We start from the raw sequence: 15,613 nt of genomic DNA, 5'->3' as shown, positions 1-15,613 counted from the left end.
AAATTACCCTATCCAAGATTTGCATATATTGTAGAGAAGCCAAATGGGTATAATCTATAATTTATTTTCCTGATGTTTTGGGAAATTTTGGAGAAAAATGCAAGAGGGCAGCCATCTAAGTCTATATAGGTTGAAGATAATTGAATATTTTTTAAGGATATCATCAAACCCACAAAAAAGAGTTCAAGAGATATATTTATAACAAATTTATAACAATAATTTACAATATTTACATCTCTTATCAATTTTACATAGAAAATTTGGCATCTAAATATGCACATGTTTGACATCTCTTATCGGATATTTATACAAATATGACATCTAAATATGCACATGTTACATGTCTTCTCTTTTTTATATACAAATTTGGCATCTAAATATGCACATGTGACATCTCTAATTATATTTTTATGCAAAATATGGCATATAAATATGCACATGTTACATGTCTAATCGGTTTTATATGCAAAATTTGGGATCTAAATATGTATGTGACATCTCTTATCAGATTTATACACAAAAGTTGGCATCTACATATGCACATCACTGCAAAAATGTAAAATTTTGCATAACATATATACAAAATTTTCAAAACTATTCTACCATATATAGAATGATTCAACTATATAGCACACAATCAATCAAGGGAACCTTCTAGATCAGCTCTAATCCTTATTGTATCAAGTACCGACTAGTGATCAAATTCACATACTTTTCATAGCTTCTTGTTAAGAGGCCTACCATGAGACACCATCAATTGAATATTTATTGCAAAAATAGTGTTAGAATAATGAAGAATATGTCTATGTGTCTCAAAATTCTCAAATAACCACATGGTAGAATTATTGATAGGGTACCTACATTTAATTGTAAAGACAACTTAAAGTCAAAATTGATACATTATACATGACAAATTGACTTAAAGAGATCTTCATGGCAAGGGCAAAAAAATATACTACCTTGTAAGCCATGTGCCTATCACAACGAAAGATCCTATTGGGTACTCAATATCCTCACTATCAATGATTGTAGCTATCAGTTTCTTATTGGGATCAATACACCGACATAGAAAGTAATTCACTCTATCATTATTCTCATATGCAATAACTGCATATACATGACCTGCATTATATAGAAGGATAAGTTAGTGGTAAAATTGAAATTAAACTATTTTAACTAAGTATTAAATTGATAACTTAGTACCTAATTTAACTAGATCAAATACATGCTCAAAATTTTTTGATGCTTCAACTTGGTTGAGTTGTAGTGTTGTAGGAAGTTGATATGAATCAATTGGATGAAAAGGTCTACAAGGCCATAATTTGCCAACCCACTTTTTTGATTCATATTCATCCCATAAATGATGTATACATAAAGAGCAAAAGCATACAAGCTTTCTAGTATTAATAGGTAGTGATGTTGCATTTGAACTTCAAAATGAATGCATCTCACTTGATCTTTTAAGTGTACAACAATCTTGCAAATTTTTAATGTTAGGTTCATGTATCAACCAAAAATATATAGAAACCATAGACTTACTTGTATTACCTAGTCCCATCATAGAATTGCACCATTGGACAATTACTTCAACATTTTCTAGTATTGTGCCACATTCATAATTCAATTCCTCTCTACTAAGGGCTCTTTTCACACATGCTTCAGCACCATCATGCTCTCCCTTTCCATGTCCCAATCAATGAAATTCCAAAAATGTTGAACTCTTCTTGTCACATGCATCCTACTCAACCAATAGAGCATCCTTGCATTCTTGAATTGTGCAGTGCAATTGTCTGACCATATAATGTGTTGATTGTATCTTTCATCTCTTTCCCTCAAATTGTCATAGAAAACTCTAAATCATCCTTGCACAAAATCTAATGAATGAGTTTGATCATCACTGATATAGAAGTGATACTCTCTTAATACTTTTTTGTCATCCTTTATGCTATCATGTGCATGAACAAATGTTGTGTACAAAGAATGACACTTGCATAAAGTTGTAATACATTGGTTGCACTTGATTTAGAGGTTTTGATTTATAGTTTTCAGCAAAGTCATGAACTGAAACAATCATACCCAAGAGAAAAATGTTCCTACATAACTTGAATTTCTCATCTAGCCATCTAGCTCTATGTGTATGACCTATGTAGTCATAAACTATTTTATCTTGAAACAATTGCATAAAATTAGCTACACATACATCACTTTTCACTAATTCACACCTCTTTAATTTGTCATGCCCAAACTACGAGGGCAAAAACACACAAATCTCTTTTTTTTTTAAATTTTAAAATTAATAATATTATAATTCTCAAGTTGATAAGTTTGTGATCACATTACAAGAAAAGATTCACTTAATTACATCATAAGTTTATAAACTCTTGTGGAGGAATACATTGTTAAACTGAAGCTCTCGAGATAAAATAATATTGATGTTTATTTCGTTTCAGATTAATCTTAAAACAATAGATTTAAATTTCCTCTATAACAATATAATTAAATATAGATTTAACGATTATTACGTAGTATCTTTCATCTCATACAAGGTTAACATTAAAAAATAATAATTCTTATAATCTCTTTGATAAAAAAAAAACAACATCGATCAATGATAATTTAAGTATTTAAAGAAAACTTTATAATTACAATAAAGAAATAATAATTAAATAATTTTTAAATACCTATGAAATAAATGAATAAAAATGCTAACAATTAAACAAAATTAACTAACTAAAAAAAAAGACTTTAAAACTATTAATCATAAATTTAAACAAGACTTATCTTAATATAAATCTAAACTAACATAACATAACATACTAATTTACTTTCTTACTTAAATTAATACAAAATCTAATCTAATTAAACTAATGTCTAACTTCACTTACTTTTTAACAAAAGTCTAAAATAACTACTTTAATAATACTAATAAATCTAATACTAAAATTAACTAAAAAGGAACAAATATTATTTTAAACTAATTCTTAAATTCTACTAACTTAATTTTACTAACTTTTAAAAAATAACATAAAATAAAAATAAACTATAAAAAAAAAATACTAACTAAATGTAAAACTAACTAAAATAACCTACCAAACCCTACTCTACCTAAACTTTGCATCAAAACCTTATTATAAGCAAGTTTAACTGACGTCCCCCAAGGAGATGGGTATGAATTGATAACATAAAGTTTTGTAGGTAAGTTTAAGATATTTAGTTATATGATAAGCTAAAATTCTTTTTTTGTTTATTTAATTACTATTTTTTTTTAATACAATATTCAATAAATCAAAGAGGTTAACAAGAGAATCTTTTAGATTCTCTGTTACAAAAACATAACAATATGTTTCTCTCATACAAAAGACAGAGAGTTTTACTCTCTTAAAACTTTTTTTTTTTTTGAAATTTTTTTTTCTAAGTATAGAAAATTTTAAAAAAATAAAAGACATAGTGAAGAATTATTTATCTAAGTATATATTTTAAAGTTGATATATTACTAAGAGGGGATTAATTTTATTTTTTTTAAATACATTGAAAAGATCTACTTGCAACTAGATAAGCCAAGAGATTTAGATAATCATTTAAACCACAATGCAAGAATTTATTTAATTTCGATAATCACAAAAACTAATCTTTCATTCATAATAAAATTTTCGTTTCCAACATATAAGAAAACTTGAAGATTTGCCAACTTGAACATCATCATTGTTTCCATTCCTACTTTTTTTTGTGTGCATCCATCTAAATTAAAATTACGATTAAATCACATGATAGACAATTATACCCAAACACCAAATTTATTGGCAAACCTGATTCAAAGGCTCAGCTGGGAAAGAACCAGGAAGAAAACTCGGTGTCGTTGCCATTACAACATAGTTTTGATGAACAATTACATAGGATTTCAATCCCAAATTACAACCATTTAATTGAATTTTTCTCCATGACCCTCATCAAGGGATTCATAACAATTTCTGCAACACATTTCCAAAACCATGGAGGGAACAAAATCTGATCGAGGGACAACCAAACATAACCAAGAGACAATCAAACATGCATATTCATACATGGTTTACACAATGGGATTCACAATGAATCAAAACTAGGGAAAGGTGGATTCTTCCAACCAGGAGAAGTCAAGCACAACACCAAACAGATGCCCAATCGGGGCTATATACCAAGAACTTTTGTTCTTCTATTTCAACATACCATAATCATACAAGGTTTGTGCTGATAGGTAGGGGCCCATAACACCCTACCCTTTCTCCCTCTTCTCATCCTAAGAAGAGACTCTACACTGGTTGGAGTCTGACTAAACAAACCTTTCCAGAAATTGGTCACTTCTGCCCTCTCCAAGGGTGAGTAATACCAAAACACCCATGCAAGAAAAATCTCAAAATTGCAAACATAAACATGAAAGGAAATCATCCAAAAATAACATGGTTTTCAAAGCTTCCCAACATACCCACAAACATACAAACATTGAAACAACAACAAGGTAGCATAAGCATGAAACAAACATGAAAATTGAACAAAGAAGATGAGAATTTCCTACCTTTACAAGAGGTAATGGCAATGAACCAGTTTGAGTAGAGTTTCCCTTTTCTTGCTTCAATCTTCAAAACTCCTCTCTAAATGTAGAGATTGGGTAACAACCTCCACTAGTCCAAGAAAGGCCTCTAAAAAAGTCTCCAACTCAACCACCCAAAAGGATCAATAACTTCACCCAACCACTTACAATTCTAGAAACTCCTAACTCAACCCACACTATGGTTAAAAACTAAGTGGAGGTGAGGTGAGACAACTCATGGTAGCCATAGTCAATTTTCGCACAAAAGCAAAAAGAGACTTTTTGAGTGGCTTCAAAAGTCAATAAAAGGGGCTTAGGGGGTTGGAAAAGACCCCTAACCCACACCCATACCCCTTGGGTATAAAAATTTCATGTTTTAAGGCCTTAGGAAAAGGTTTAGAGCTAAACAAAAGCTAGGAAATAATTAGGACCAACTAACAACTCTAACAAAATAGATTAAGCACTAATCCGGATTAAGGATGACTAAACTCGATTAAGAACCCAATTAGCAAATTGACACTGACTTAAACTGACTTAGGTCCATGGGTTACACAACTAACCTTAACTAGCATGCTAAAGAGCACAAGCAATTCACGAGTGTCACGTGACACTAAAAGAACATAGTTACGAACATTAACATTTACTGAACACAAAGAGATACATACATACATCTCACAATACAATACTTGATTTACGAACAACAAGGTTTTCAAAAATTAGCACATAGAGATCAGTTCTATTCCTCCGTAGGGTTTCTCGGCTAAAATATCTGCACACTCATTGCACACATCAGTAGTCCCAAAAATCACATGTACATATATACGTATCAGAAATTCACATAAATTGAAACATACATCAATCAAGGTTTCTTGCATCCTACTTATATCCTTCATCATAAAGATTCCAAAATTAATGTGTTAATCCTACATTTTACTTAATTCATCAACATACATATACCTAAAACCTTAAATGATGAACATTAAATATCTGAAAATAACATCACACAACGTAAAATAATATAATATGTTCAAGTTTCTGATAATGTCTCGACATCTCAAGTTGTGAGTATCAAAATGATAAAGTAACAACTAAGGCTACGAAGGGTCAGGGCGAGGCCTCACATAATTCTTTTCCATCTTTAACACCATATATAATTGACTTGTACTTTCCAAGAGAAGTTAGTGTCTTACCAATTTCATGTGTGCTATCTAGATGTAGGCATCTATGCAACTTTTGCAAGTCACCACATTGAGGGGAAAAACCTTTCAAACACATGGCCTTTTAATAAATGTACCCATCATTTCATTTGCATAGTACACTTGCAACAAATTCTCTTAGTGACATAGGAGGTAATTGTAGACCACATTCCTACAATATTTTGTTAGTACAAAAAGCACAACATATATAATGATAAACATTAAAATGCATAGAAAACTCAACATGAACCCTACAACAACATGTAGTGCATGTATGATTTATCTTAACATGGAATGGTTTTTTTATCTCAAAAAACCTTTGACTGATTTTGATTTGAGGAAATCTTTGAAGAAACATTTCATAAAATTGTGTTTGAGTCATATCTAAATTTTTTTTGCATGTGGCTCATGGTTTGTTTTTCCAATTTGTCTTTTGACAACATCTTTTTGGTTTGGTGAAGCCTTTTTGTTGTAATGCCAAATTTTTTCTATTAATGTTATTTTTGCATCAATAGTAACTTTATCCTTACATGGGAGTCTACCTTGGAATGACCAAAAAGAAGTCTCATTAGAATTCTCAACTTTCTCTTGCCTCACTAAGGCTTTGAGTAATGTTGTTCTACTTATCCTTAATGATTTACTTATTTTTCTTACCATATGAGTTTTTTCCATTTCCTTTCCCATTATGGTTGATGTGAGAACCCATTGACTTGTATTAGCATCTTTAGTATGTACTTTTGAACCAATGGATTAGTATGCATCAAAGAGATTTCTAAAAATGCTTCTTTCACTACTATTTTCAGATGTTCTTAACCCCAAAATTCTCATTGTCTATTTGAATTTCAGATTTTTGACTATTTCAACAAGAAGTTGGCATCTTCCACTTTGATTTAAATTTTCAAATAGTTATTCCAAATCTTTTAGTTATCCTAAAATTTCTTTCTACCATTTTATCATGCATTGGCTTCAAAATATATTCATCAATGTCAATTAGAAAACTTTGGTTTTCTACGATTCTAGTAGATGTTGATGTACACACATGCTCTATATTTTCATTATGTAAATCATGTGCATTCATCATTTCAACTTGAGATGTTGCATTAGGGGCATCAGGTGTTGTAAGTGTATTTTTCATGAACATTTTCATTTGTTAAATTTGGTGTTTTTGCGACATCAATATCAATAGATAGATTTTCATCACTTAAATTGAAGGCATTTGATGGTGTACCTTTATGAAATCTCCTCATATACTCCCTTATTTTTTCCTTTGTTGCCTCTCATTTTCCAATCATTCATCTCTTGTTCTTTCCCATGATTGTAGATGCAAATTACCCTGCAAACAATAACATGAATAAGATAAACAATAAAATGCAAAACTAAACAAATTTGCATGATTATTTTATGCTCAATCATAAGCTACTAACGAAAAAAGATTTTGACACATGAAAAATATAGAATTTACTTTCTCCAAGCACAAAAAACCTTACACTTGCATACCTGGTAAAGAAATACATGTGAAACAATAGTAGAATTTGGTGGGCCACACTAAAACAACATAATAATCATTGACATGCTATTTTATTTATAGTTTTCAATAACCTGATCAGATTTCGTATAACCCAGTTGGGTTATTTGGTTCTAACTACATTATCCATATGGATAAATAACCCAATCGAGTTCTATGTTACTACTACAAAAATGTATATTGAAGGAGGGAGGGATTGAGAGAAAGAGAGAGAGAGAGAGAGAGAGAGAGAGAGGATAGTATAAAGAGAGAGAAGGGGATACAAAGAGGGAGAGGAAATGGGGGTCATGGAGGGAGGGAGAGAGATTAGGGGATAAGATAAAGATAAATAATTAGAGAGAGAGAGAGAGAGAGAGAGAGAGAGAGAGAGAGAGAGAGAGAGGATGGATAAAGGATTAGGGGATAGGAGAAAGATAGAGGGGATGTGAGAGTGGAAGAGAGACATTAGGAGATATTATAGAAATAGTGAGAGAGAGAGAGAGAGAGAGATTAGGGGATATGATAGAAAGAGTGAGAGAGAGAGATGGAGAGAATGAGAGAGATAAGGGGATATGATAAAGAGAGGGAGGGTATAGGATAGAGACACACACACACGCAGAGGATGGGATGAAGAGAAGAATTAGAGGATATGATAGAAAAAGTGAGAAAGAGAAGGGGGAGAGAGAGGGATAGGAGGGAGGAAGAGAGAGAAGGATAGGAGAGAGAGGGATAGGAGGGGGGAGAGAGATTAGGGGGTATGATAGACAGAGTGAGAGAGAGAGATGGAGAGAATGAGAGAGAGAGAGGGAGAGAGCAGGGGATAGGAGAAAGAGAGGGAGAGCATAGGCCAAAGAGAGAATGTGTGTGAGAGAGAGAGGATGGGATCGAGAGAAGGGGATAGGAGAGAGAGAGAGATTAAGAGATTAGGAGATATGATAGAGTAAGAAAGAGATGGAGAGAGAGAGAGAGAGAGAGAGAGAGAGAGAGAGAGAGAGAGAAGGGGATAGGAGAAAGAGAGGGAGGGTATAGGAGAGGGAGAGGGAGAGGGAGAGAGATAGAGAGAGAGGGGGGGATGGGATGGAGAGAAGAATTAGAGGATATGATAGAAAGAGTGTGAGAGAGAAGGAGATAGGAGCAAGAGTAGGGGGATAGGAGAGAGCAAGAGAGAGAGGGATAGAGGAAAGAGAGAGATTATGGGTGGGTGGGCGGGAGGGAGGGAGGGAGAGAGGGAGAGGGAGAGAGAGAGATTATGGGAGATTAAGGGATATGATAGAAAGAGTGTGAGAGAGGTGGAGAGAATGAGTGAGAGAAAGGGGAATAGGAGAAAGAGAGAGAGGGGATATGTGAGAGAGAGAGAGATTAGGGGATATGATATAAATTGTGTGTGTGTGTCTGTGTGTGTGTGTGTTTGTGTGCATGAGAGAGAGATTAGGGACATGATAGAAAGAGTGAGAGAGAGAGAGAGAGAGAGAAAGAGAGAGAGAGAGAGAGAGAGAGAGAGAGAGAGAGGGGGGGGGGATGGGAGAAAGAGAGGGAGGGTATAGGACAAAGAGAGAATGAGAGAGAGATTGAAAGAGGATGAGATCGAGAGAAGAATTAGAGGATATGATAGAGATAGTGAGAGAGAAAGAAGGGAATAGGAGATAGAGAGAGAGAGAGTGATACGAAGAGGGAAGGGGGAGAGATATTTGGAAAAAGGATAGAAAGAGTGACAGAGAGAAAGGGATAGGAGAAAGAGGGAGTGTTACGATTAAACCATAGACAAAAATAACAATTACATGCAAATATAACCAATAACAAAAAATAATAGATCACACAAAAAAGAACACAAGGAACAAAGATTTAACATGGTTCACCCAATCCCTAGGCTACGTCCACCAAATAGAAAGTCTGATATTTTTACAATCCAGTGATTGCAACCTAATTACAATCCATAATCCCTTACAGCTCAATACTGCCACAAGAACCAATTTGGCATCACCACTATGATAACAATACCTAACCCTAAGCCCTTTTATACAAGTATTTTTATGACACTTTAGGGGTACAACATGTCGGCCATATGTTAGCCACAATGTTGGCCATGGACCCAAAAAAGGTTTCGGGCTGTTACCCTAAACCCCAAAGAATTTATGAAGTATGTATAGTACTTCCCTGATCAGTCACCACAAACTAACAAGAAGGGGGGTAGGAGAGAGAGATTAGGGGATATGATATAAAGAGTGGGAGAGAGAATGAGATACGAGAAAGAGAGACGACAATAGGATAAAGAGAAAAAATGCATGTGTGTGTGTGTGTGTGTGTGTGTGTGTGTGTGTGTGTGAGAGAGAGAGAGAGAGAGAGAGAGAGAGAGAGGATGAGATGCAAACAAGGATTGGGGGATATGATAGACACTTATTTAGCATAATACATAATCTAATCTCTCTTTCTCTCCCTCACTTCCTCCCTCCCTCAATCTAACCTTGTGTAATAGTAATACAAAACCCGATCAAGTTTTGTAGAACTCGATTGGGTTCTAAATGCATTTTTTATTTTCATAACCCAATCAAATTATTTGAATCCAAAAAACCTGATTGGGTTATGGCTTGTTGATAGCCTAGGAAAATGACCCAAAGCCTTGGGAGACTAGTTTCCCTCCAATTTTTTTCCTTTAGACATTTTTTCATCTTCTAAGATGAATTATCGTCTTTATCTTCATTAGGTACACTAATGGTGAAGTGGGTATCTTTAAAATCACCACCATAATCTTAAACATCTTCTTAAAATTTTAACCATATATTTTCTTCTTTTTCTGGACAACATTAACATTGTAAACTTTAATTACTTTTACGAATGCCTTGACATTCCTCACAGACATATGTCTACCATTTTTTAATAAATTTTGATATACTTAACCAAATTTAAAATAAATTACATATTATTTTTCTATACTTGATTATATACATTTTTTTATTAAGTTTCCATTTTCAATTATTTTGATGCAAGTTATGCTCAGCACATGAACAAGTACCAAAATTTCAAAATGTAGTCTATTCAATAATTCATAGCAAAAAAAATACTCATCATAAAATTACAAAAAACACACAACTTCTAGAAACGACTTAGCTATCATCCTACCAAAGAGATATGCAAAATACTAAGTATAACTATGTCTTTTGTGTTGCACACAAAAATGACTATGTTATGTTTTCTAAAAAAACCAAGAACTATTTTTCATGTGTGCAGGGTTTGACTCCCATAATCTTGTCCATTTCATAAAAACTCTAGTATTTTAGAAAGTAGATTCAAAGTGCTACAATTTATATGTTTTATGTATCTTTTCATTTTAGTGGAGGGTCCTCAAATGTTTCGTCCAAGTTCAGGTTTACGTGATTTCCAAAAAAAGGTGTCCACTTATACCCCCCTTTTGTACACCATCTTGGTGCACTCACCCTTGTTCATACAGGATCTAGCGAGTTTAGAGAGTGCATTGAAGAGGCTTCATTTTGATGATCCTCCTACAACCTAGGACATAGTATTTTTTTAGGGATGCCTTAGGGCATATTTTCATATGACATATGCCATATTTTATTTATAAACTTTGATTTTATAGACAGATTTTGATGACATGTGCCATAAAGAGATGTACATTTTGACATACATTTGCATCAAATTTATAGATGATTATATATTTTGATTTATTATGAATTGTTGCACAGGTGTATTTGTATAGTGTATGGAATCTTGTTTATTTTAATAACGTTTATTAGAATCTTGTTAATTGAATTCACATTCATTAGAATCTTGTATATGGTTTGAATGAATCTTGTATATGGTTTATGCAACTTATTCATTGTAGTCTTGTTCATTAAAATATTGTTTGTGCTTTATGAAATCAACATCGCACTGATGGAAAATAATTGAACTCCTCCAAAGATTTAAAGCATCCACAAAACCAAAATCCCTCAAGAAAAAACAACTAGAAGAGAAGACAAGCCCTTGAAAATTTTCAACATCCAACTAACCACAGACACAATGAGCAAACAAAACAATAAGGGCATTGAGTTACGACTCTCGAAGATCATTGCTAAAATGTACTTAATGCACCTTGTGGGAAGTTCGATGTGTAGTTTTTGTGAACTTTATAATGATGAATCGATGTCATGATGAACGGTTCGAAAAGTTGTGTACCAGCGGACCAATTCATTGAGGAACACTATGAGATTTGACATCAACCAATATCATTGTGCCAATTTCAAACGAAATTGAACCTTGCAAAATTGAGAGGGGTTATAGTGGATATTGATATCATGGTACTATAGCATCTGACAGTTCTTCAATAAGCCTCACAAGTTATGAGATACAAACATCAAAAGATCACAACCTAGAAGTGCTTAGGACACCTTGGAGATGCTCTTATTTGGGGTGCTTGCAAACGTTCTAGGCTCCCGATGGTCAAAATAGTAGTGTCACTGGGGTTCACTTAGCCATCCAAAGCTAATTGTGCTGACAAAATGATGTCATGATGAAAGGTTCGAAAGTTGGGCATTGGTGCACCAATTCACTAAGGAACAGTGTGAGGTTTGGCATCGACCGAGATCTCTATGTCAATTTCAAATGAAATTGAATCTCCCAGAATTAAGAGAGGTTATTGTGGACATCAATATCAGGGTTCTTTAGCATATGACAATTCTTTGATAGGCCTCACGAGTTCTAAGATACAAGTGTCAGAAGATCACAACCCAAACATGCTTAGGGCACCTTGGAGACACTCTAGTTTGGGGTACTCACAAACGTTCTAAGCTCGCCAACGAAGTAGAAGTGATTGCAATGGTATTAGTTGCAAATACTATAATAATAATAATAACCATTGAAACCTAAAGGAAAACTTAGATTTCAAATGAAGCTTTTTGTATTCAAAAGTAATAGAAATCTAATTGTGAGTTTATGGTATGATTTTTAATAAAATACTTGAATTTGATTCTATATGTTTTAGCACATCTATTATCTATTTATTCAAAGTACTTTAAATTTATATTTTAAGACTTTAATTATTGTACATGGATTTTAGAATAGAAAAGTATACATTATAATAATACAATGAATAATTTGATCTTTCATATTTTTCTAGAACTATTAGAAATGTTTTAATTAATTGTAAGTAAATACATTGAAATACACACACACACACAATGTTTAGTGTAGTTATTTATTACAATTCTTAGTTAAGTAGAATTTAATTAGTGATATTGTTAAAAGAAAAGAAAAATGATTCCACTTATATTATATGTATTACAATGTGTGATTCTATGAGTTAATGTGTTGGTTATACAAATAGACACTTCTTAAACATGTTTCAAAAAATATTGCAATGACCAAGAATACTACTTTCTCACCTGAAAAATACATAGAATATAATTTAAATATAATTTAAAAATATTCTAAAACTAAACATTAATATATTTCATTCATATAATAAATATATAATAAAATTACAATCAAATTAGAACTAATAACACTTGTTTCTGAGTTACGTTATTTCAAGAGTAATATTCGGTTGGCGTTATAACACTTGTTTTCAGAACAGATTTTTAAACTTACGTTGCTGATTAGAAAAGGCAGTCCAAAATAGAAACCGCAAAATTTAACAGCTGATATCTTGTGTTCGATTAATTTTTCCTGACAAAACTTCTGTAAAGAATCAATTTGCAATAGAACGTTTCCCACCCGCTGTGAAAAAGGTGCTATCTTTGTGAAAGAGAAAAGGAAACTTGGAAACATAGAATTACTATAAGAGATACATTCTACAGAAAAGATCAGGAAACAACTTTCAAACAGGGTAATGGAAACTGCAAAGGGCTTAATGAAAAGAGTTGTGGATCCAGCGAGACGTGTTATTAAATGTGGACTAAAAAAGTTGTGCATTGAAATGGTTCAGCTGCATCAGCAGGAAGCGCACGTTTAAAGAATTTGAGGAGGATCCTGAGGCAGAGGAAGAAAACAACATGCAACATGCAGAGCAAGAACAGAGGAAAAGGGCAAGAACGGAGGATATACATGATCATGGCAGATCTCACTCTCTAGAGGTTAGTGGCTTCTGCTCAAAACAGAGTTCATATATATCTAACTCAAAATACTTTCAAATAAATTTCCATCCTCGTCAATCAAAAATTTGGAGAAGTTCCATCTGATGTCCTCATCAAAAACACCACCTCTGCATGATTTTAAGAACCTGTATACAGGAGCTGCATTCTCACCATTCACATCCACCTGCATATTCATAATTAGTATTTCAAATCATTATTAAGGAAATAATGTTAACTAAAAACTTTACTTTTAAATCATATACCATGTCCCCTGTATTTAAAATGCAACCATTATCAAAAATGGGAAAGTTGGCTTTAAAGCGAGTGCATGCAATTGCTGCAATCTCTTCATTAGTACCAGGTTCTTGTGCAGCAAACTGATTACATGGAAAGGCCAATACTTCGAAACCTACAAACATGTTTTCCAAAATAATTTGAGCTCTCTAAAAACTTTGATGATTGACATTATTTGTATTTTTCAGTATATATTTTGAAATCAAATTTTATTTTGGATTTTTGAAGATATGATATGTTGTTTTAAGCGTTTTCTTGGCTATCAGTTCTCTTGTCAAGGGGCCTCTGTTTGTTTGACCATGTACGAAATTCTGTAGTTAAGCACACTCAAGTTGTAGTATTGGGATGGGTGACGTCCTCCGGGCTCTGGGGAAGTCGGGTGCTTTGTTAGGTTCGTGTTCAATCACTACTCATGAAATATGGATCAACTGGCTTTACTCAAAAACTACACAGTTAAATCCTGATAGCTATATCATAATTTAACTTGTTATAAAATTATTTCCTACGCGCCCATTAAACATTTCTCGAAAAATAAACTTCTTCCTTAAAATATTTCATATCTGAAAGTCACTAAAGATAGTACTTTGCAAGATTAGATGTGCATTATCATTATTTGTACTTCCTTTTGGATTGACTCGCCCATTAGATTACACACATAGAGAACAAGTCAGGTGTTGACCTGTAATTTGGCTTAAGATGGAAGAAATCTCATGCCAAAGTTTCCACAATTAAACTTTCTATAAAGATGTAGAGAAACTTAAATCTGATGTCAAGTTTCCACAGTCAAATCTTCTATAAAGACATAGAAGAATTTAAATCTGATGCCAAGTCTCCACAGTCAAACCTTCTATAAAGATGTGGAAAAACTTAAATCTGATGCCAACTTTCCACAATCAAGCCTTCTATAAAGATGTGGAGAAACTTAAATCTGATGTCTAAGTTTCCACAATCAAACCTTCTATAAAGATGTAGAAAAACTGACTTTTAACTACTACCAATACAAGAGCATCTATTTTGTAATAAGTCATATAGAAAATTCATTCAAGTACACCAGATGGATACTTCAGGAAATATTCCATTACACCATACAAATTATAATTTCAGGGAGTTTACAGTTACAGACTGGTATTATATAACAAGCGTTCATCCCATGCAAAAGAAATCCTCAGCATCCAAGATTTACAACATTTTCATAAACATGAATTAGTATTTGAAGCCCAATGTCACCATCTCAAAGCCAATCCAAGTTTCTATTGGATTTATGATAGATTTTAGTTTCAATCGTATATAATTTTAAACGAACTTACACAACTAGAAGCTATCATGGATATCATGCATCTACTTCAGAATTGTGTAAAACACATACCACTAAATCTCCACTACCATAGAAAAGCTAAACAGTCTACTTCCCCTATCTAACAGTAAATTAAAAGCTCCAAAACTACAAATAAAAAGTCCTCTAAAAGATAAAACTATTAGACATTAGAAGACTATATATATTACATATCACCTTGGTCCTTAAACTTGACATACAATTCATTCATTTCCTCATAGTTTGTGGTAGTAAGCCCACTAAATGTATGATACATAGATTTAAAAATATGTAAGAAATCCTACTTAGGAGTATCTAGTTTAGTTTCAAAATTGATGAAAGCTGAATCAGTTCTATTATATTATTCCATGAATATTTTAATTGTGCTTGCAGGACATGGATGATGGAACATTAGTAAGCACTCCAGAATCGCAGTGGTCACCCATACAGTTTCCAATTACAGGTGGAAGGCAGGTGAGAAACTCTGTTTGACAACATTTTTCTCCTAAGATTTTGGTTTTTGAGATAAATTGTTGGTTTTTGACATGATATGATTTGCACTGCAATTGTTAAAAAGGAGTAATTGCTCTCATATGCCATTGAGGATGACCCGACAAAGGACAAACTCTGATTCCCCATTGGGTAATTCTAGTCCATTTCAATCAGCTGCTTAACAAA

At 33.0% G+C, this 15,613-nt stretch overlaps 1 protein-coding gene across 1 annotated transcript in view; it reads right to left on the bottom strand.

Moving 5' to 3' along the window:
* Window positions 1-15,613, bottom strand: part of LOC149570985 (putative phospholipid hydroperoxide glutathione peroxidase) — a 43,715-nt gene that overhangs the window by 24,738 nt on the left and 3,364 nt on the right. The window contains exons 2-4 of the mRNA XM_089815666.1: window positions 15,134-15,195; window positions 13,622-13,738; window positions 13,381-13,515 (exon numbers count right to left, since the gene is read on the bottom strand). Of these exons, the coding sequence (XP_089671792.1) occupies window positions 13,381-13,515; window positions 13,622-13,738; window positions 15,134-15,195 (314 nt within the window). The remainder of the gene's footprint in view (window positions 1-13,380; window positions 13,516-13,621; window positions 13,739-15,133; window positions 15,196-15,613) is intronic.

The sequence above is a fragment of the Cupressus sempervirens genome, chromosome 2 (assembly GCF_028749045.1).
Source record: "Cupressus sempervirens isolate cs-2001-9-10 chromosome 2, ASM2874904v1, whole genome shotgun sequence".
Classification (NCBI taxonomy): domain Eukaryota; kingdom Viridiplantae; phylum Streptophyta; class Pinopsida; order Cupressales; family Cupressaceae; genus Cupressus; species Cupressus sempervirens.
Note: the sequence above shows the minus strand (reverse complement) of the source record. Positions and strands in the feature narration are given on the sequence as shown.